Here is a 21,734-nt window from a genome sequence, read left to right on the forward strand (position 1 = left end):
TCCCTCATTGGGAACTCAAGGTGTGTGAGCCTCACCATTCAGTTCTGAGACAAAGACCTCTGGAAGAAAAGTAAGCTCTACTTTGGTGTCATTTCCACTATTTACTATGTGCCAAACACTGTGCAAAGCCCTCGGCTGGCATTATTTACATCTTTTTAACCCCTCAGAATCACTCTGTGAAGAAGTAGGCTATGTTCATTTTACAGATGAGGAAATTGGGGCTCAGAGAGGTGGAATAACTGGCTCAAGGCCTTCCAGCTAGTCAGGGCTGGCTGCGTTTCAGAACCTGGGCAGCTCACCCCTCTGCCCAGCTTTGCCCTGAGGAGTGGCTGACGGAGCCCCAGTGCCAGGCGGCCTCTGACTTTCTCCAATTCTCTCTCTCTCTCTTAGATTTTGTGGGCTCTACAGTAAGCTCTGTGTTGCGGCCAGGGGGTGATGTCTCTGGATGGGGAGTCCTCCCCTGTCCCGTCGCTCACTCACAGGGACCCTGAAGGCCGGGATCACAGCCCAGGAGTTGACCTGCCCTCAGCTTGTCCTGTCTCCTGCCCTCTCATCCCTCCATTCACGCTCTGAGGGAAGACCCCGATCTTGGACTGACCTCACCTGCTACCTGCCTGCGAGCTCCGGGCTTTGAAGAGAGGCTGGGGCTGGGATGCAGCCTGAGGGAGGGGAGAGGCCCTGCAGAGCCTGGGAGGGTCTGGGTCTGCACCTCCCTCAACTGACCTAAGGGAGACAGCCCCCAGTCCCTGGCCTCCTCTTCCCCTCCAGTCTGGCCAGGGCCTTGCAGAGTCTTCAGGGGAAGGCGACGCCGTGGTTCCCCCACCAGGCTCCCTCAGTCCGGAGGGCTGCTGCCTGGCTCTATCCTCGCCTCCTCTGGTCCCCGCCTCCTGCAGAAACTTATCCAAGACACTGCTCCAGGGCAGCAGACTGGACTCTTTCCTATCTTTTTTTTTGGCTGATGGTGGTTCCATCATCTCGTCACAGAGCTCCAGGCGCCACCGGCCTCCCTCGGGCCTCTCTGCTCCTGCTGCAGCCTGGTCCCAGCTCTCTCAAAGGAGTCTGAGCTGCACCGAGGGAGAAAGCACAGGGCCTTCTGGTCAGATGCTGACTGGGGCCCTGTCCACGTGGACTCTGAGCCAAGACAGGCAGGCTCTGGAGGCAGTGCCTGGACTCCTGTCTTGATGGCGCTTGGCCTCTGCAGCTGGGGCTGGAAGTAGCTCTGGGGCTAGCCTGGCCTCCTCCCTGCTCGGATGGCTCACCAGTGACTGGACCCTTGACCCCGGCCTGTTTTGTACAGCGTAGAACTTCTTGGCTCTGTTGTCAGGGTTGGGGAGAGGCGCCCATGAGTAGGGAATTAGGGGATGCGTCGCCCCTCTGCCCCTTCTCGTGCTGTCCCCCCATCCCCTTCTGCCAAGGGCAGAGACTGTCTTGCCTCTTTGATACTTTTCTGCGTAACTTGAACTTGCAGGTCACCTCTGAACAGGGTATCCCCTGTCCCCATCCCCAGCCCTAGTAACCCTCTCCCCACCTCTTCCTCCTCCCTGCCCACCTCTCGCCTTGCGGTTTGCCCAGGGTCTGCAACCCAGTGGGCACGCTTGGAGCCGAGGCATGAGTGTGTGTGTGTGTGTGTGTGTGTGTGTGTGTGTGTGTGCGCGCGCGCGCGCGCGTGTAGGTGTTTGTGGGGCAGATGAAGTCTTCTCTCCCCCTCTCCTCCCACCGTGGGGACATCTCCTCCCTTCCTGCAGGGAGCACAGGAAGGAGACTGCAGGTGTTTCTGACCTCCCCTCACTGCCTTGGGGACCTGGTGGTAGAGCCATCTGGCTTGGGGCGTGGATGGCCCCTTCCAGCCCCCATTTTGGCGGCCGGTTGGCTTCATTTCGTGTGCCTACTTCTGTCTCCAGGTACTGGCTGCCTGGCCTATTGTGGAGGGGGGGCATGAGGCCCCTGCAGGCTCAGTGGGGAAGCGTGTGGTCTCCCTGTCATGTCGGCCTCAGCCCAAGGAGGGAGGAAAGCAGCGAGTGCCATGTATTTGCAGCCTTGTGTTCATTTCCATAGGACCTGGACCTGACAGAGTTTCCAAGACAGACCCTAGAAATCCTCTGCCTGAGTCCCCCATCTGGACCCTAACTGGAGTCACATGCTGGGGCCTGGGAGGGTTCCTGAAACCTGGAACTTAACTAAGTCCTGACCCCGGCCCTCTCTACTCCCTCCTCCTGGGCAGACACCTGCCCCTTGTGCTGTGGTCCCTGCACTGTGCTCCCCTCTCCCCTGCTCCCACCAGGGTCCCGTGCTGAGTGGGAGGGTGAGGGGAGCCTCGTGAAGGTGTGGAGTGGGGGGCAGAAGTGAGTTCCTCCAAGATCCAAACCAAAGCCCAATGTTGGAGGGCATCAGGGGGAGGGGCCAGGAGCAAGGGATTAGAAATGGGAGGAAGGGGACTTCCCTGGCGGGCCAGTGGCTAAGACTCCACGCTTCCAGTGCAGGGGGTGCGGGTTCCATCCCTGGTCGGGGAACTAAGATACCACGTGCCGCATGGTGCGGCCATAAAAAGAGAAAAGAAATGGGGAGAAGACAGAGATGGGAGAAAGAGAAGAAGGAGGTGCAGAGACAGGGAGAGAAGGAGGGAGGGAGACCAGGCGATGGGGGGTGGGGTGGATTTAGAGGGTATAGAAGTGGAGCAAGTGACCAGAGAGGGAGGCGTGATGGATAGAGCACCTGGAGGTGGGAGGGGAGGTGGCCAGAGACGAGGAAGGAACGGGGATGGGAAGGAGGCAAAGGGAGAGGTGAGCTGTTGGAGGCCAGGTGCAGGGGGAGAAAGGAAGGGGAAGGAGAGGAGGATAGAGGGGACAGGACTCGGAGGAATGGGGAGCAGCTGCTGCGTGCCCACTGTGCGAGGGGAGAGCCTATCACCCACGGGGGCCACAGACCCCTGTGGGCTGCTGGTGGGAAGGTTAGGACCTACCTCCTCAGAGGCGGAGGCGGGGCCCAGGCAGCCATGCCCCACCCCATTGGGGTAGAGGCGCCACATCAAGGGAACTGTCTAGGTGATTGCTGAGCAGGTTAGCGCCACTGGAGTGGGTTAGTGGTAGAGAAAGGGAGGGTGGTTCCCCTTGGGGTGGTTGGACAGTGATTCCCTGTTACCATCCACCCAGCCAGCTGCTGTGGGGCAGTGGGAGACGCACCCAGGAGCTTGGGGTTAGGAGGGGAGTGTTGGTGGGGCTGAAGGAGCACCAGGGTGCCTTAGGGAAGGGAAAGAGGCTGGAGTGGGTACCAAACCAAAGCCCTGTCCCTGAAGCTTTTTAGCAGAGGTGGGAGCAGAGCGGGAAACATGTTTCAACCAGAGACCCCAGGTGAGGCTGAAGTGTCACCAAGCCGGGGCCCAGATGGCTCTCTGGGGCCAGGAAGCCATCACAGCAAGGATGTCTGTAGTTTGCTCTCACCCACGTCTGGCAACTTCGCTTAAGCCTTCGGGAGGACGCTGAAGCAGAGATGGTCCGTTCCCAGATCGGTCTCTTGGTCCCTGAAAGACGCCGAGCTTTGAGCGGCCCACTGAGGCACCCCTCCCCCAGCCGTGCCTGGACCAGAGGGCTCTGGCACCATCTGGTTTCCTTTGCCTGGTGTGGGACTATCTCAGGAGAGGCCAATGCAGCTCCAACCTAGTGGGGGTTCAGAGCACTGCTTGTTCAAGTCCTTCCGGGTCTTGGGATGTGTGAACTTTCCTCTCTGGGGACCAGTACCCATGGAGGAAAACGCCATGGGTAGGATCAAGATCTTTTTCAGGCCTGCTATAGCCAAGAAGTTAAGAGCTTTTAGACAAGGCTGTAGGGAAGAATTCTTTGGCCACCTTTTGAAGTTCCTACTTGGGCACAGGGGAGTCACCCTTCTCCAGCTTCCAGTGTGAACTGAGAAAGGGAAACCCTCTCTCTGGAGAAGCTGGGACCTTCCCAGCACGAGAAACCTCCGCAGGCCCCTGCCTGGCTCAGGGCTAGCCTTCGGGGGGGACTGGAGTTTCCTGAGAAGGGAACAAGGGAGCCACAGTCCTCCCCTGAGCTCTGATCAGCAGAGGGCCTATGCTGTGTGTCATTAGGATAGCTTGGTGTTGTCTACACCCCATTAGTAAGTTCCGTCTGAACGTGTCCTCACTGTTCATCGTCCAATTTGGTAACATTGATTTTGGTCCAGACCCCTTCTGCTGCTGCTGGGTTTGAGCTTCAGTGCAGGTGGAATGACATTCAAATAAAGAAACACTTTATATCACCCATGCTAGCTTCTCCTTCTCTGAGTTGGCCCCCAGGGGATTAAGAGGGGCGAGATTCAACCTGACCCTTTGTACCAGCCGTGGCTGCGTATTAACAGACCTTATGTGGAGGTAGCCAGACCATGACTGACATGGAACCCAGCACCACTTTCAATCCTGGCTTTCATCCTCAAGGACACCTCATGGCCTGAAGTGGCTGCCTGGACTCGTCACTTTGATCCACAATTTCATTTTAAAGAGACTTCTGGAGATCCCATAGGACTGAGTCACACTGCACACCTAACTGAAATGTAATCTGTTAACAAATAAAATTGTTGTTGTTTCCAAGGCGAAAGGAGAGAAGAGCTGGCAGTCTCTGCCAGCTCCTGATTACATGGGCTTGAAAACAAGGCTCCACCCTTTTCTGCCTGTGTGGCCTTGGTCAAGTCCTTTCACTTCTCTCTAAAGTAAGGAACAATGAGGGAATGCGTGTGAATTGCTTTGCAGTGTCTTGCACATAGTTAACATGCCCCATGTGTCAGCTACATTGATTATAATTTTTGCACTTGGGAATTGAATCTTCATTCAACACATTTTGAGCACATAGTATCTGCTAGGAACTTAAAGTAACAAAATCAGAGTTTCTGTCTTAAGGGTCTGGTTGGGGAGATGAAGTCTGCCTGGTGCAAGGTACTGTGGGTACCCCAGGTAGGGATACCTTGCATGGCTTTAGGTGGGGTGGGTAGAGCAGGGGATGGACAATTTTAACTGTAGGATGAACAGGAGGTAGGCAGGCAGGCAGGGGCAAGGAGAGCCATTCATGAAAGACAGCGCAGCTTGGGGAAAAAGGCTGAGATGAGAAACCGAAATGAACCTGTGAAGAAATAAGAGCAATTTAGAAACGCTGAACTGTAAACTGTGAGGTAGGGAGGGTCAGAGATTAATCTGGAGAGATCAGCACAGGCCAGATGATGACTAAGCTCTGATGCTGTGTACAGCAGTTCAGACCTAAGAGCAATGGGGCAGGAATTTAAGCAGGAAAAGGACACAATTAGATAGGCATTTCAGAAAGATCACTCTGGTTGTAGTGTTAGGGGGTTGAGTTAGATGGAGACAATTTTAAGAAAAAGTAAAGCAGAAGTCTGGCCTGAAGCAAGGTGGTGGCAGTGCTTTTGAGAGAGGTAAGGAATTCAATATTTAGGAAATAGAAATTACACTTAGTAACTGACTGATTGTGGGGATAATGGATACAGTGGCGTCAAGGAGGAGAGTTAAATTTTTTGCTTGGGGGGAAAAGAAAAATTTGCCAGTATAGCAGGGGAGCAAGATAATCAGTTCAATTTGAGACATGCATGTGGGACATCCTGGTGGACTGTCCAGTAGTCAGTTGACTTAATTAATTTGGGAGCTCAAGAGAAAGATTTGGGCCAGAAACACAAACACATGCAGGTAATGGTTGACATATGAAGTACAGATGAGCTTGTTCAGGGTGACTGTGTAGTGTGAAAAGAGCATGGGGCTGCAAAATGCTGGAAAACAACAACATATAAAGGTCAGAGGAATGGATGTCCAGAGAGTCAGAGCTATGACGAGAACCATGAGAATGTGGTGTTAGCGAAACCAAGGATTTAGAATTCAAGGGGAAGGTCAACTGATCAGATGGAGCAGAGGTCCAGAATTAGGGACTTAAAAATGTGTCTCCTAGATTTGGGAACAAGGAAGCTACTGCTGGATTTGGTAAAAGCCTGTTCAGAGGAGTGAGGTTAGAGCCCAAATGAGGTCTGTTCAGGAAGAGAATGGGAGGTGACTGAGTGCGGGTCACCTTCTGGAGAAGCGTGTCTAAGAAGGGAGAATCGGTGACTGGAACTCTTTCAGGAAATCTTAAGTAGAGTGAACAAGCAGTGGACAAATACCAGCATGTAATCCAGAGGAGGAGGAGGAGTTCTGAATGTAGGTCATGGCCGGTAAGAGTTTAAAGATAAAGAGAGGATGACTAATGGAAGAGGCGAGGAAGCCTCTTTTTGGGGGTAAAGTACAACGTTTAGGGAGCTCTTGCCCGATGGCGTCCAATTCTTCAGTGAAGCAGGAGGCAACACTGTCTACTGAAAGAGAAGGGAATGAGCAAGGGGTTTGAGAAGAATTATGAAAGTTTGGAACAGTTGCTAAAGGAGCTGTCCAAGGATATAAAAGGATCAAGAAAAGGACTGATGGGTGACCATGAATATGTGGTGACACCAACAGATGGGAGGGCAGGCACAGAAGGTAGACTATAGACTGAAAGGGAGGTGCAAGGTAAGCCGAGTCAGAGAGCCACCAACAGATCTAGGCTGGGTATGGGAAAAGGAGAGCCTGCAATGGGGCAAACTGACGGAGGAAATGGAGAAATCAAGGTGCTAAAGTTTACGTGAAAAAGCTGGAAGGTTAGGAGACTGTATCTAATTAGAAAGTTGGGTATTTGACCTGAATATTCTGAGTAATTCTTATAAAAGACTTTGAGATGTGAGGCAACCTGGTTAGGATGTCTACCCAAATGGTAAGGATAATGGCAGAAATCGGTGTGCAGAAGACAAGCCAAGTTGCCCCAAAAATCAAAGAATCAGAGAGAGAGGTTGGACAGTTAAGATGACAGCAGGAAGAAGGCTGAAAGCGCAGTAACCAATGCGTGAGCAGCAGAGGAAGCAGGGATTTTTAATCTGAGGGATAAGATATATTTTGTCTGGAAACATTTAGGGAGAGCCTCCACGCAACAGGATGTGAGAAGGAGCAGCCTTCACGTCAGAGGCTGCAAAGGAGGTGGCGTCCTAACGAGAGAACCATATTCAGTCAAGGCCAACAGACAATATGGAGGAGGTAGGGGTTTGTCCATCAAAGAAAAGAGCACTGCAGAAAAGTTGGGAGGGAAGGATGGTATGTCGTAAAATTAGAGAGCGCTGGGAAGCCAGACGACATGGAGGACTGTCATTTTGGGAGGTGACTAAGGAGCATGAAATTGGTAGAACTCACCAGACTCCAAGTTTCCAACAGAGCTCTAGTTTGAAACCCCTTTCAAGTCCACTGAGGCAGAGCAGAAGGACTGGTGACACCATCTGCTGGCACCCATACAGATCTGGAGTTCTGGAAAGCTCATTTAGGTGCCGAAATCCAACCTGAGTGGGTTGGAGGCTTCTTCAGATTCATTTAGTCATTCAACAAAATATGTGTCAAATGCCTGTTCTGCTCAGGTACTGCCAGGCTCTAGAAATACACAAATAAGTCAGACAGAGACCCTGGGCTCAAATGACATTAGGTCACTTAGTAGCAGGGCTGTTTGCCTGTTTATTGTGGCTATGTAAGGCTTTGTTCTTTGTTTTGTTAGACATATTGCAGCATAAGACAAATGTACAGGCAGATGACCTATTAAACATAACCTTCTCACCATAACCAAAGAAAATCTTGCTGACCGCCCCAGAAGCCTTTCCAGTGCCCCCAAACACTACCCCCCTTCCTTCCCTCCTAAGAGTAACCACCGCCTGGATTTTTATTGTAATCACTTTCCAACTTCTATAATTTTTTTCATCCAAGTGAGCATCTTTAAACAAAATCGTTTAGTTTTGACTATTCTTTGGATATGTCTTTACTCACTTTGTTTCTTTTCATCCCTCCTTGCAATTTGTTGAAGAAACTGGACCATTTGTTATGTAGTGTTCCACAGCTGGGATTTTGCTGGCTCCATTCTTGTGGTTTAGCTGAACAAGTTCCCTCTGTTCTCTGTAGTTCCAGAAAACTGGATCTAGATGCTTATTCACATTCAAGTGTATGTTTGAACATTTTAATGACTGCTTCATAGTTGTTGTTGTTTTTTAATCAAGAGATACATAGTATCTAATTGCTTTTGTGTAATTACGGGTTAAACAATAGTGATGCTCCAAACCTATCATTCTCTTATTTGTGGGAGAGCTTCTATAAAGGGAAACATCCTCATTTTCGATCTAGCCAGATAGTGGTACAACTTGTATAGGAAAGGCAAGAATAATGCTGGAGTATTTCCCTTTATTTTCTAGTTTTCAAAAATAGAGTTGGTTCCCTAACATCCTCCCAAGATGAACAATTATTATGTTTTGGTACCATTATGAACTCATGGATTTAAACATACTTGATTCCGTTACAGTTATCATAATTAATGCTTAAAATGTTGTCGCTGGTTAGCAGAAGCCTCTTTAAATTGGTGTGTCTTTTTTTTTTTTTAATATTTATTTATTTGGCTGCACCGGGTCTTAATTGTGGCACGTGGGATCTTTAGTTGCAGCATGCAGACTCAGTTGGGGCATGTGGACTCTTAGTTGGTTCTCAAGGACATTGGATTCATTTGCTTCCTCTCACATTAAAGCCCTCATATATAATACCACAAATATAACTACTAAAACCATATTATTTTCTGCTTATTTCTTTGTAGTTGCACTGTACTTACATTGCCTAGGTCACATGAACCAGCTGACACTGCAGTCTCACCTTATATTCCTCATTCATTCTTAGTTCTACACGTAGCTAACTGCATATAATTAACTCACAACCAGACTTTCTGTTGCTGTTTCTTAAGATAGTTTGGGCATCCAAATCAGCTCAGTTTCTAACATATTCCTAAGAAAGAATTAACAGGAATAAAGTTTCCCAGGTTCTGGCATAAGGATGACAGTTTGCTGCTATTACATAGTTGGTATGAAACTTTTGGTTCATAGTCTCTTTGAGTATCTTAAATATATTATTCCATTCTCTTTTGCCATAAAGTGTGGCTGTCAAAAAACCTGACAGAGGGACTTCCCTGGTGGCGCAGTGGTTAAGAATCCGTCTGCCAATGCAGGGGACACGAGTTTGATCCCCGGCCTGGGAAGATCCCACATGCCGCAGAGCAACTAAGCCCGTGCACCACAACTACTGAGCCTGCACTCCAGAGCCCATGCGCCACAACTACTGAGGCCACGTGCCTAGAGCCCGTGCTCCGCAACAAGAGAAGCCACCGCAATGAGAAGCCCGTGCACCGCAATGAAGAGTAGCCCCTGCTCCCTGCAACTAGAGAAAGCCCGCGCACAGCAACGAAGAACCAATGCAGCCATAAAACAAACCAAAACCTGACAGAGCTTAATTTTCCTTCCATTGTAAATAACTTTTTAGGCCTAGATATCCAAGATTTTTTCTTTTCTTTAAACTCCAACAATTTTAGAATGTCTTGATATTGGGTTTGAATTCTTGGTTGAATTTACAAGGTATGCATTATGTTCTTTCAGTCTGTAGTTTGAAATATTTAAGGAAAAGTTTTCTTGAATTATAACTTTTGGTATTTGTTCTGTTCTCTTGCTTTTATTTTATGTTGTGAAACGATCACCGCAATGTCTAATCAACATCTGTCATCACACCGTTACAAAAATTGTTTTCTTGTGATTTTTTTTTTTTTTTTTTTTCCTGCGGTACTCAGGCCTCTCACCGTTGTGGCCTCTCCTGCTGCGGAGCACAGGCTCCGGACGCGGAGGCTCAGCAGCCATGGCTCACGGGCCCAGCCGCTCCGCGGCATGTGGGATCCTCCCGGACCAGGGCACGAACCCGTGTCCCCTGCATCGGCAGGCGGACTCTCAACCACTGCGCCACCAGGGAAGCCCGATGAGAACTTTTAAGATCTACTCCTTTAGCAACTTGCAAATTCAGTATTATTATTATTTTAAAATTTATTTATTTTATTTATTTTTGGCTGCATTGGGTCTTCGTTGTTGCGCGCAGGCTTCCTCTAGTTGCGGTGAGCGGGGGCTACTCTTTGTTGTGGTGCACGGGCTTCTCATTGTGGTGGCTTCTCTCTTTGCGAAGCACAGGCTCTAGGAGCGCAGGCTTCAGTAGTTGTGGCATGCAGGCTCAGTAGTTGTGGCTCACGAGCTCTAGAGCACAGGCTCAGTAGTTGTGGTGCACGGACGGGCTTAGTTGCTCCACGTCATGTGGGATCTTCCCAGACCAGGGCTCGAACCCGTGTCCCCTGCATTGGCAGGTGGATTCTTAACCACGGCGCCACCAGGGAAGCCCGCAAATACAGTATTATTAACTCTAGTCAACAGGCTGTATATTACATCCCTAGGACTTATTTATAACTCCAAGTTTGACCTTTTGACCACCTTCACCCATCTGGCCTACCTCCCAACCTCCACCTCTGGCAACCAACCACAAATCTGTTCTCTGTATCCCTGAGGTTTTTTTTTTGTTTGTTTTTTTAAGATTACCCATATAAGTGAGATCATATGGTATCTGTCTTTTTCTAAATTACTTCACTTAGCATGATGCCCTCAAGGAGCAACCATGTTGTTGCAAATGGTGGGATTTCATTTTTTGCTTATGGCTGTCATTGTAAATATACATTTTCTTTATCCATTCATCCATTTATGGACATGTAGGATGTTTCCATATCTAGGCTACTGTAAGTAATGCTGCAGTGAACATGGGGGTGCAAATGTCTTTTTGAGTTAGTCTTTTTTTTTTTCAGGTAAATACCCAGAAGTGGGATTGCTGGATCGTATGGTAGTTCTATTTTTAATTCTCTGAGGAACCTCTGTACTGGTTTCCATGGAGGCTGCAAAAATTTACATCCCCACCAAGAGTGCACATGGGTTCACTTTTCTCCACATCTTCATTGAACTGATTTGTCTTTTTGATAACAGCCATTCTAACAGGTGTGAAGTGGTATTTCATTGTAGTTTTGATTTACATTTCCCTGGTGATTAGTGATGTGGAGCACCTTTTATGTCCTGTTTGCCATCTGTCTCTCTTACTTGGAAAAGTATATTCAGATCCTCTGCCCATTTTTTAATTGCAATTTTTCTTTTTGTGTTATATGAGTTCTTTATATATTTTTAGATACTAACACCTTATCAGATATATGATTTGTAAATATTTTCTCCCATTCAGTAGGTTGCCTTTTCATTTTGTCCATGGTTCCCCTTCTTCTGCTGTGCAGACGATTTTTAGTTTGAGGTAGTCTCACTTGTTTACTTTGGCTTTTGTTGCTTGTGTGGTGTCAAATCCAAAAAATCATAATCAAGACCGATGGCAAGGAGCATACTGCCTATGTTTTCTTCTAGGAGTTTCATAGTTTCAAGTATTACATTCAAGTCTTTAATCCATTGAGTTGATTTCTGTACATGGTGTAAGACAGTGGTCCCATTACATTCTTTTACACGTGGCTGTCCAGTTTTCCCACTTATTAAAGAGACTGTCCTTTTCCCTGTTGTATATTCTTGGCTCCTCTGTCATAAATTAATTGATCATATATGCGTGAGTTTATTTTTGGGTTCTCTGTTCTGTTCCATTTATCTATGTGTCTTTTTTTTTAAATACTGTTGTAATCACCACAGCTTTGTAATATAGTTTGAAATCAGAAAGCATGATGCCCGCCTCCAGCTTTGTTCTTTCTCAAGATTGCTTTGGCTATTCAGGGTCTTTTGTGGTTCCACATATATTTTAGGATTGTTTGCTCTACTTCTGTGAAATACGCCATTGGAATTTTGGTAAGGATTGCACTCAATCTTAAGATTGCTTTTGGTTGTCTGTTTACTTGTTGAGTTTTAAGAGCTCTTTGTATGTTGCGTAACAGTCCCTTATTAGAGATGTCTTTTGCAAGTATTTTCTCCCAGTATGTGGCTTGTCTTCTCACTCTGTTAGTGTATTTTTTAGAACAGATGTTAATTTTAAAGTCCAGCTTACCAATTATTTCTTTCATGAATGGTGGTTTTGGTGTTGTATCTAAAAAGTCATCGCCAAACCCAAGGTTTTCTAGATTTTCTGTTATTGTCTAGGTATAGTTTTGCATTTAGGTCTGTGATACATTGAGTTAGTTTTTGTTAAGAGTTGTTTGTTTTTTCCCTTAAATTTATTTATTTATTTATGGCTGTGTTGGGTCTTCATTGCTGCGCACGGGCTTTCTCTAGTTGCAGCGAGTGGGAGCTACTCTTTGTTGCGGTGCGTGGGCATCTCATTGTGGTGGCTTCTCTTGTTCGAAGCACGGGCTCTAGATGTGTGGGCTTCAGTAGTTGTGGCTTGCGGTCTCCAGAGCGCAGGCTCAGTAGTTGTGGCACACCAGCTTAGTTGCTCCGTGGCATGTGGGATCTTCTCAGACTATGACTCGAACCCATGTCCCCTGCACTGGCAGGCGGATTCATTAAAAAAAAAAAATTATTTATTTGGCTGCATTGGGTCTTCGTTGCTGAAAGCAGGCTTCCTCTAGTTGTGTCAAGCAGGGGCTACTGTTCGTTGCAGTGTGCGGGCTTCATTAATTGTGGCACGCAGGCTCAGTAGTTGTGGCTCTTGGGCTCTAGAGCGCAGGATCAGTAGTTGTGGCACACGGGCTTACTTGCTCCATGGCATGTGGGATCTTCCCGGACCAGGGCTCGAACCCGTGTCCCCTGCATTGGCAGGCAGATTTTTAACCACTGCACCACCAGGGAAGTCCTGTGAAGAGTGTTTAAGGTCTGTGTCTAGATTCATTTTTTGCACGTGGATGTCCAACTGTTCCAGCCCCATTTGTTGAAGACTATCTTTTCCCCACCGTATTGCCCTTGCTTGTTTGTCAAATATCAGTTGATTGTATTTGTGTGGGTTTGCTTCCGGGTGCTCTATCAACCTATTTGTCTATTCTTATTCCAGTACCATGCTATTTTGACTACTGTAGCTTTATAGTAAGTCTCAAAGGCTGGCTGACTTCATTCTTCCCTTTTAACACTGTGTTGGCTACTCTGGGTCTTTTTCCTCTGCCTATAAACTTTAGAATAATTTTGTTGATATCCAGAAAACAACCTGCTGGGATTTTATTTTATTTTTGGCTGTGTTGGGTCTTTGTTGCTGCGTGCAGGCTTTCTCTAGTTGCGTTGAGTGAGGGTTGCTCTTCGTAGTGGTGGGCAGCCTTCTCACTGCAGTGGCTTCTCTTGTTGCAGAGCACGGGCTCTAGGTGCACAGGCCTCAGTAGTTGCGGCACGTGTGCTCAGTATTTGTGGCTCGCGGGCTCTAGAGCACAGGCTCAGTAGTTGTGGCGCACGGGCTTAGTTGCTCTGCGGCACGTGGGATATTCCTGGACCAGGACTCAAACCTGTGTCCCCTGCATTCGCAGGCAGGTTCTTAACCACTGCGCCACCAGGGAGGCCCTATCTGCTGGGACTTTGATTGGGATTACGAATCTAAAGGTCAAGTTGAGATCAGACATCCTGACATTGAGTCTTCCCATTCATGGCCATGGAATATCCCTGTTTCTTTAGTTCTTTGATTTCTTTCATCAAGAATTCTGTAGTTTTACCCATATAGGTCTTTTAGATATTTTGTTAGATTTATACCTATTTCATTTTTTCAGTTCTTATGTAAATGTTAGTGTTTAAACTTTCAAATTCCAGTTGTTCGTATGTAAGGAAGCAACTGACATTTATATCATTAACCTTATACCTTGCAACCTTGCTATAACTGCTTATTAGTTGCATCTTTTTATTTTGGGGGGGTCAATTCTTTTGGATTTTCTATAAGACAATTATGTCCTCCTCTGTGAACAGTCATTTGTTTTCCCAATCTGTATACCTGTTATTTCCTTTTCCTGTCCTATTTCATTAGCATGCTTTTATCTGTGGGGATATTATTCTGCTCCTTTCTTGTAACTGTTTGGAATTTGACTATGGTACTTTCTGTTACCCATTTTTATGGGTAAATAAAGGGAGGTATGATTTCTTTCTAGTTTCAAGGTTTTACAGCACATTTTTTCTGTATGTGTAAAATATTAAAATATGGACTGTGCAAACAATAGCAGTTGACATTCAGCAGAACAATTAATTTTTTTACATATTTATTTATTTATATTATTTTTGGCTGTGTTGGGTCTTCATTGCTGTGTGTGGGCTTTCTCTAGTTGCAGCGAGCAGGGGCTACTCTTCGTTGCGGTGCATAGGCTTCTCATTGCGGTGGCTTTTCTTGTTGTGGAGCATGGGCTCTAGGTGAGCGGGCTTCAGTAGTTGTGGCACGTGGGCTCAGTAGTTGTGGCTCCTGGGCTCTGGAGCACAGGCTTAGTAGTTACGGCACACGAGCTTAGTTGCTCTGCGGCATGTGGGATCTTCCCGGACCAGGGCTTGAACCCATGTCCCCTGTGCTGGCAGGCGGATCTTTAACCACTGCGCCACCAGGGAAGCCCCAGCAGAACAACCTATGACTTGTTTCTCTCAGGAGTTAAAGAACAAGGTAAGTTATTTAACACTTTTATGGACAATCCTAGTTTCACTCATTCAAAATACTTTATTTAATGTGATCCTCCACCTCTCCTGCTCAATTTGGATTCTATCAGGAGTTTCTTTTCAGTGTGGAGCTCTGTCCTGGGAGCTTTGCTGTTTAGAATTGTCTTGGGCCCAGACTGCTCCAGCCCCTTCAGACTTACCCAAGCACCTTTGCCCGCACTGCAAATCCCTTCTAGTTTGACTGTTGTTCTCAAATTGGCTCGCTGAACTTCCAAGTGAGTGCTCGTTTGGAGTTCTGAGACCCATCAGACACACCATTGCTTCCTCTGGAACAGAACGTGATACCATGAAGGTCTTGTGGCTATTGGTGTTTTGAGGCTCATGGGTATGTGTAATTTTCCTATAAAGTTGCCCAAGGTTTTGTATCTCAGAGTAAGTTTTGAGTGTAGGAGCAGGGAAAAGTTATAGAGGAACACCATCTCCTTCAATAACTATGCTTTTTCTCCAAGCTGTTTCCTTTATTCATCTTCAGCACAGGAACCTTTCTGTCTCTGAGCCTCATAGCAGGTTATGAAGGCTGTGCTGATGAACTGATAATCAGTGTAGTTTCAAAGTAAATGGCCTACTCCATTTGGACAATAGTGCATTTTTTTCTTCAGGGTGACCTTTAGTAAACAGAGAACCATGCACCATCAAAATGATGCCTGAAGGCTAAAAAGCCCAGACTGCTTTTTAAGGCAAGAACTGGTATGATATACTTTTCCTGCTAGTTAAGTGATTTCTAGTCAGTTTCAAAGCATCTCTAGCTATCTCTTTTTGTTTCCTGGGTAAACTGCAAAATTTCCAATACTGTCAGTTGGAGCCTGCCATTTAGAAGAGAGAAATCTTGGACACATTATATCCTCTGAAACTAATAAAAAATTATAGAATGGGAATAATATACCTACCTTAACATATTCTAAGGATGAATGAGACAACCAATGACATAAATGGAAGAGCCTGGTTAACTGTGAAGTTGTATACAAGGTGCACTTGCTTATTTCTTTAATACAGTTCAGCTTCTAATATTTATATCACATCGAAAGCAACGTACCTAGTAATAGAGAAGGAGGCTGTCTTATCTTCATATTCCCAGCACCTTACATATAGCCTAGCACTCAGTAGCTGTTTAGTAAAGGATTATAGCCTGATCTTAATCATAAAATGGTGAAGGAAGATCAGTCTGTATTCCTGACCCCATTATGGACAAAACAACACCAAGAGCACAGTCTCCTGAATGTGGGTCCATCTTTGCTCTCTTCAAGTAAGGACAGCGTTAGGAAAACCAGGCAAGCCAAGGTCACAGAACTGGACAAAGAAGTTCTCAACTTATGATTATTATGGTTAAGAATTTTATTATCAAAATTATTACATCTCTTGTGAAAGTTCAAATGTTACAGCAAGGTGTAAACACTCCACTTGAGAAAGAAGTGATACTTCTTCCCTTCCAAGAGTCCCCCCCACCCCCCGCCCCCCCCCCCAGAGGTCTGGTCTTGACAGCACCCTGCCCACACAGAGTGGCTGGGGTCTCTGCACGTGCCAGGCAGGGTGAGGGCCGCCTGCCCGCTGGCCTCTCCCCTCAGTCAAAAGCCAAGGGGAGAATGCAAACCCCAGCCCAAATGGAGAGACATTTACATACGTTTTATATAATATACAAAGAAACCAGCATCCCAGGCAACATGATTTCCACTCCCAACGCTCTCCCAGACTGATGGGTTTGTGGGGGAAACAAAAAGAAAAGTATTCTGCTGAAGTCTCAGCATTAAAAAAAAATCTCCCCTCATTTGAGCAAACACCTGATTTCAATTTTGAAAAAGTGAAATTTTGTAACAGTCACACACAAAGAGAGAAGACTGTGCATATGATAGTTGTAGGAGAGGGTAGAAAGAAAGGGGATGTAAGAGGCTGAGGGAAAAAAGGAGAAAACAAACTGGAGGGAAGGAAGGAGGGAGACTCACAGTATTATCTTGTCCAAAAGAAAGAAGTAAGGTCCACTGCAGCACCAGGGATTACACCTGTCAGATATCTGCTACCCCTACCATGGTTATAACTGAATACAAAATTAGATAAATAAAAACACGCCGGATATTACAGTAAACAAGTGAAAGAAATAAGCTGGCAACCGTATGGAATTTAAAAAGATTGTGTACTCCACCTGGCTGGCTCCAGGGCTCCTGCAGGGGTGTACAACAGGCACAATGCACTGATGGGGAGAAGCCAGTCTGCTCTCATCTCTCATCCAGAACAGTGTTATTAGGTATGTGGGTGGCTTTATAACACTCTCACCTGGGCCACTCTCAAATAAGCATCTCCCAAAGAAACGTGGGACATGCCACACACAATCACAGCCCTGTCGGTGCCATTCCACAAATGTATCTTTCCACTCTTACCCTGCAGTCACGAGTGCATGCTCCCCAATCATGGAGGCAGTCCTACTCAGGGGATCGTCAACTCCTGATTAATTGGGAGTAGAAAAAATAAAATTCAAAGAATTCCCTAACCACCTGGGACCCTTCCTAATCAAATTTATTGCCAAAAGCTGATAAGTAGCAATGCAATTGGCCCATCTCAGTTATATCTCTTTTCTTTGCCTACTTACTTCATAGATTACTGAGCTGTGAAATAGCTGGGGGAAGGGGAGTGGGATGGTACCAGCTGGGGGCTCAGACAATCTACTAGGACAGTCTGCTCCTGAATAATCAAGAGTTGACCATGAGCTCTTCCTCAGAGATCCAGGCACCCCTCAGTCAAAGCACACTCCAAGCTTCACTATCCCCGCCTCTTTCTTGGTGTTTCTAAGACAAAGGTAAGGAATATTCTTGGGTGGACACATCTTGGCCAGATAACTGCTTTTGGAATGGTTGTCTTATATACCTACCTTTTTTCTTAAGTGCATAAAACCCTAACACTACTCAGATGGCTTGGGGCTTTGAGATTTGCTCTTCTCACCATTTTTTCCTTTGAAAACTTTTTTTTTTTTTTGATTTAAAAAGATGTCCTCACTGCACAAGTGACTACAGGATACAGGCAAGGATGGGAGACGGAGGCTTCAACACAACTCATTGCACTTAGAACCATTACTAACCGAAACACCATTTGCTTGTCAACAATGTACCCTTAACAGCAGGGAGAAACTTCTTTATAGTCTCTGCTTCAGACAAGATTTACATCTTTCTCCAAGGCCAGAGCCAGTCACGACCACAAGTCTTGTTTCTTGTTGACCAGACCCAATCCTCTGGCACCTTGTACCCCCTCCCCCAGCAATATGCTCGGCCTAGGTTCCAGAGGCAGCTGGAAGGAAGCAGCTATGGGCTCATTCAAGTTCTGTTTGCCCAAATCCAGAAGCCCTAGGAAAGTCCTGTCTGAGTCTTGACCCCTGACCCCTGCAGTGGCTGGAGCCGGTACTGGTGCACACCCCCACTCCCTCGATGTGGGTAGTGCTGTGAATTGGAAACCGCAGATACCCTGGAGGCCTGGTAGGCAGCTGACTGCCCAGCACTGGGCAGACTGATAGTCCGGAAGTCTGATGGCAATGACGACCTAGAGTTCTGAGGAAAGGAGGTGGAACTCAGAGTTCCTGTGCTGGACTGGGAAACCGAGTCTGAGGTCGGCGAGTCTGAGGGGCCCTGCGGGGTAGGGCTAGCAGCACTAGAAGGGCAGCTCCTCCTTGGAAGACTGCTGCCGGTGCTGTTTCCAGAATGTGGCTGGCTGCTATAATACCCTGGTGTCCCCGTAAATGGGGCCAACGAGTCTGTGGACACAGGGTGGGCAGGGCTGGAATAGGACGTGGAAGAGAGGGAGGATTCTGAAGAACCATGAGAAGGGGGGTTCCCAGGTCTCAGTGCAGTAGTTCGATAACTGTATCCCGGAGACTGGGTGGGATGTCCTCTAAAGGGGGAGGAACTCTGTTGAAGGAGGCTTTGTGATTCTGTCCGTGGACTATCACACTGCAGGAGCTAGAAAGAGTTGGGAGGAAAACATAAGGAGGTGAAAAAGTCCCTATTTAAGCCATTTAGGCTTGTGAATATTTAAAATATCCTACTTTTTCTTCATCTTCTTAAACATTTGTTCTTTTTAGGATACCAAGGACAGTAAAATGGCTGTCTTTGGTCACTTAATTTTTCTGGCATGATTTATTACCTGAAGGTGAGCAGATGATGACTTATTTCCAAAGCTGCTGAAACTATATGCAAAGACGGCATCTCAACTGCAAAGGATGGCCAGGATCACAAAACATTTGGAACCCAGAACACATTCTTATGCCCAGAGATGAGCACTTTCTTGTCTCACCTGGTAGCTGTATCTGGAAGGGCTGTAAACGGCTGCTCCTTTAGAGAGTGCTGAGCTCAGTGTCTCTGGGCCTTCACCATCTGCAGGGTCTGGAAGGTAATACAAAATCAACTTATTTTCTTAGAATAAGTGTGAGAGAGCCATTGTTCATTCAAGTCACCAATGCCAGCACCAACCCATGCCGCTCTCTTTCTGACAAATCAGGTGAGTGCAGCATGCCAGAAGGGCAAAAGGAGCGGTTAATTATGGGGTGTTTTAAATGCCTGATCTGATTTCTGTCTCCTTTTTTCTCTTCATCCTTCATCAAGGTGATTCCCAGGGCTTTGGAGAGATGAGTTACATAAAGGTATCCTTTGGGAAAAAAGAGCAGACAAAGAGCAAGCAATGCTAGATCTTAAGAATGCTGTAGCCCAAAAGAGTGAAAGCAAGACTGAGCTGGAACTCTGCATACAGGGGAGCCCAACTGCATAAGAAATGGACTCACCTCAGCCCAGCATTTGGTGTGCATTGTGTAGAGCCTGGCTCGTGTCCCTGTACCTGGTTGGCAGAAGGCCATAGGCTCACCTGAGTCTTTTTCTGTGATGTTACTCTCCCACGTGGGAGAAGGCTCTCCTTTTTGGGCCACCCTCACACTGCTTCGGAGGACCTTGGGGATGCTCCCTCCTTCTCGGAGTCGTTCTACTGATGTGGGAACCATCCTGTGAAGGCAATAGGGTGTGGAGGTTTATGCCACAGGACTTTAGAGATAAGAGTCTGGAACAAACAAAGCTCTGACAAAAAACTGTACAACGTTTTCTCTTTCTCTTTTATTTATTTATTTATTTATTTTTAGAACACCCTCTTTTTAAACGTTATTTTCTTCAGGACCAATTTAAAACAAGGTATTTTCTCTGCCTCAAACTATGTCAGGCACTTAAGAATAAACACTTCTAAAGAAAAATAGCAATTAAGGAAAAGGGGGATTTGAAGCTGTTTACTTCTTTTAACCTCCATCTTGAAATGCTAATTCTCTCTTCTGTGAACTCATGTGACTGGCATGTGGTAGCAGTTTGTTTCACAGATGAATGAACATTACTCCCTTGAGCCATGTCTCTCCTTTCTCAAGACCTCATTTCTTCAGTTCAAGATCCCTAAAATGCCTCATTCTTTATTTCACTCATTTGATACTCAGTACTTGACATTAGTATTATTTGCATTGTCCCCTAAACCAGACAAATCCTTTCAGAACGTGTCACATCTCTCTGCATATTCTAGCCATGTGGAACTGAGATATCTGTTGTTAATTTAAGGGGAACTGAGCTCAAATCCTGACTTACCTTTCACACGAAATGAGAAAATAGAAGAGGCAGTGTTAGTGCCCAGCAAAAAAAATAACTCCACTGTGTCCACAGCTATATGCCATCCAACATGTTGTTTTGCAGGCTCGGTGGCAATTCTTTGCTTCTGTAGGGCTGGTGGATTGTGGCTGATACTATTAAATCAGCTGAATAGGGTAGATAGCACTGTTGGCTGGCTTTGTCAGGTAAGTGTTTCCGTACATCTTAGGTAAAGAGCCTAGATGTTTACTTCCCTCCTGAATTTAATCATTAAAGCATCAAACATAAACTTACCACCTACTGCTGATACTCTCTTGAGGTCTGCAGTGAGATGAAGTGCCCCTGGAATCCGATGGGCTTACGGCCTCCAAATGAGACATAGAGGAATGAGATGGGGAGAACTTTTTGTGAGGGGAAGATGGGGTTCGGGCTGAGGATCCCTGCACACCATGGGCACCAGTGTCAGAAAGTGAGTTACTGCTGCCTTGCCCAGCTCCTGCAGACTTGCTTTTGCTCTGTGTAGAGTCACCTCCCCCACCAGCAGAATTTTCCTTGGCTTCCTGTTTCCGTTTGCGGTACTCCAGCAGGGATACCTAGGAAGGAAAAAAGAAATAGGACCCTAGCTAGACATCATTAGTGGATCACTAGCAATGGGGAAAGAAGATGGAATCCTAGTAAACTGCTAGCAAGCCATGCAAACAAAGCAGGCACCAACAGGTGACTTTTTCCAATGTGAGAGAGACCTGAGCACAGCTACTTATTTAAATCAGTCAGAAACTGGTAAGGAAAAGAGAATACACTAGGAGATGGCATTTTTGAAAAATGGTATTCACCAGTAGACCTCAACCTTTATTCTGCCTTCAGAAAAACCTGTGAGATTACAGTTCCCTTCAACAAAAGTGTGCTATCATAGCTATTTGGAACAATGGTAGCACCCAGAAAAGGGAAGGTGAAGAGCTGGGAGTCTGTGTAGTTTGAAAAAGTCTCCTAGGTGATTCTGATAGCTCTTCCTCACTCCCCAGAAATCTCTAGTTAGTCGTTTAAAAACAAAACAAAACAACACACACACACACACACACACACAAACAAAAAGAAAAAGCCAATGCTTCAGGGTTTTTAAATGTGCTCAAATTTTCAAGATATATCCAGGGATTTATTACTGTTACTGTTTTACACATAGAGAAACTAGTGTAAAAGGAGAAAGGAAATGATTTCCTGTTTATATTTTAGCAAGCCAGCTCTAGAAAGCCTGTACTTGGAAACTTCTCCTCGATCTGCCATTCCTCTGCCTTATTCTTTCCTGACTGCCACAACAAACCCCTCCTCCCTGCCCTGCCTAGTACACCTCCTCTCTGCTGTTACAGCACACTGTGCTTACACTGCCTGTCGACCTATTACAATGTCTTGTATGCTTGTAAACTGTCATGTTCTACAAGGGCAAAGACCAAGTTTATTTGGCTTTTTATCTTTAACATACAGTGCAGAACTTGGTTGATAGCAGGTGCTCAACAATATTTCTGAAATAACAGGTCATAATTTCAAAGACGGCATGATTTCAATCACTTTTGCACATAATAAATGAAACCATGATTTCAATCACTTTTGCACATAATAAATGAAACCAGAAATCCAAAGACTGTTTCC

The 21,734-nt window shown here is 46.3% G+C and overlaps 2 protein-coding genes across 19 annotated transcripts in view; one reads left to right on the forward strand and one right to left on the reverse strand.

The window, feature by feature from the left end:
* Positions 1-17,471, forward strand: part of LHFPL4 (LHFPL tetraspan subfamily member 4) — a 44,777-nt gene extending 27,306 nt beyond the window's left edge. Inside the window, exon 3 of the mRNA XM_049716089.1 lies at positions 391-17,471. Coding sequence (XP_049572046.1) covers positions 391-491 — 101 coding nt within the window. The 3' untranslated portion in view covers positions 492-17,471. The remainder of the gene's footprint in view (positions 1-390) is intronic.
* SETD5 (SET domain containing 5) overlaps positions 8,247-21,734 on the reverse strand; it is a 90,480-nt gene continuing 76,992 nt past the window's right edge. For 17 of the 18 annotated variants that reach the window (XM_033437250.2, XM_033437255.2, XM_033437246.2 and 14 more), the window contains 4 exons: positions 20,385-20,683; positions 19,339-19,472; positions 18,775-18,863; positions 15,814-18,440 (listed from right to left, as the gene is read on the reverse strand). In XM_033437250.2, coding sequence (XP_033293141.1) covers positions 17,832-18,440; positions 18,775-18,863; positions 19,339-19,472; positions 20,385-20,683 — 1,131 coding nt within the window. In that variant the 3' untranslated portion in view covers positions 15,814-17,831. Of the gene's footprint in view, positions 14,772-15,813; positions 18,441-18,774; positions 18,864-19,338; positions 19,473-20,384; positions 20,684-21,734 lie in introns of those variants that run through there. The other variant, XM_033437262.2, reaches the window with a different exon arrangement.

The sequence above is a fragment of the Orcinus orca genome, chromosome 10 (genome assembly GCF_937001465.1).
Source record: "Orcinus orca chromosome 10, mOrcOrc1.1, whole genome shotgun sequence".
NCBI classification, from domain to species: Eukaryota; Metazoa; Chordata; class Mammalia; order Artiodactyla; family Delphinidae; genus Orcinus; species Orcinus orca.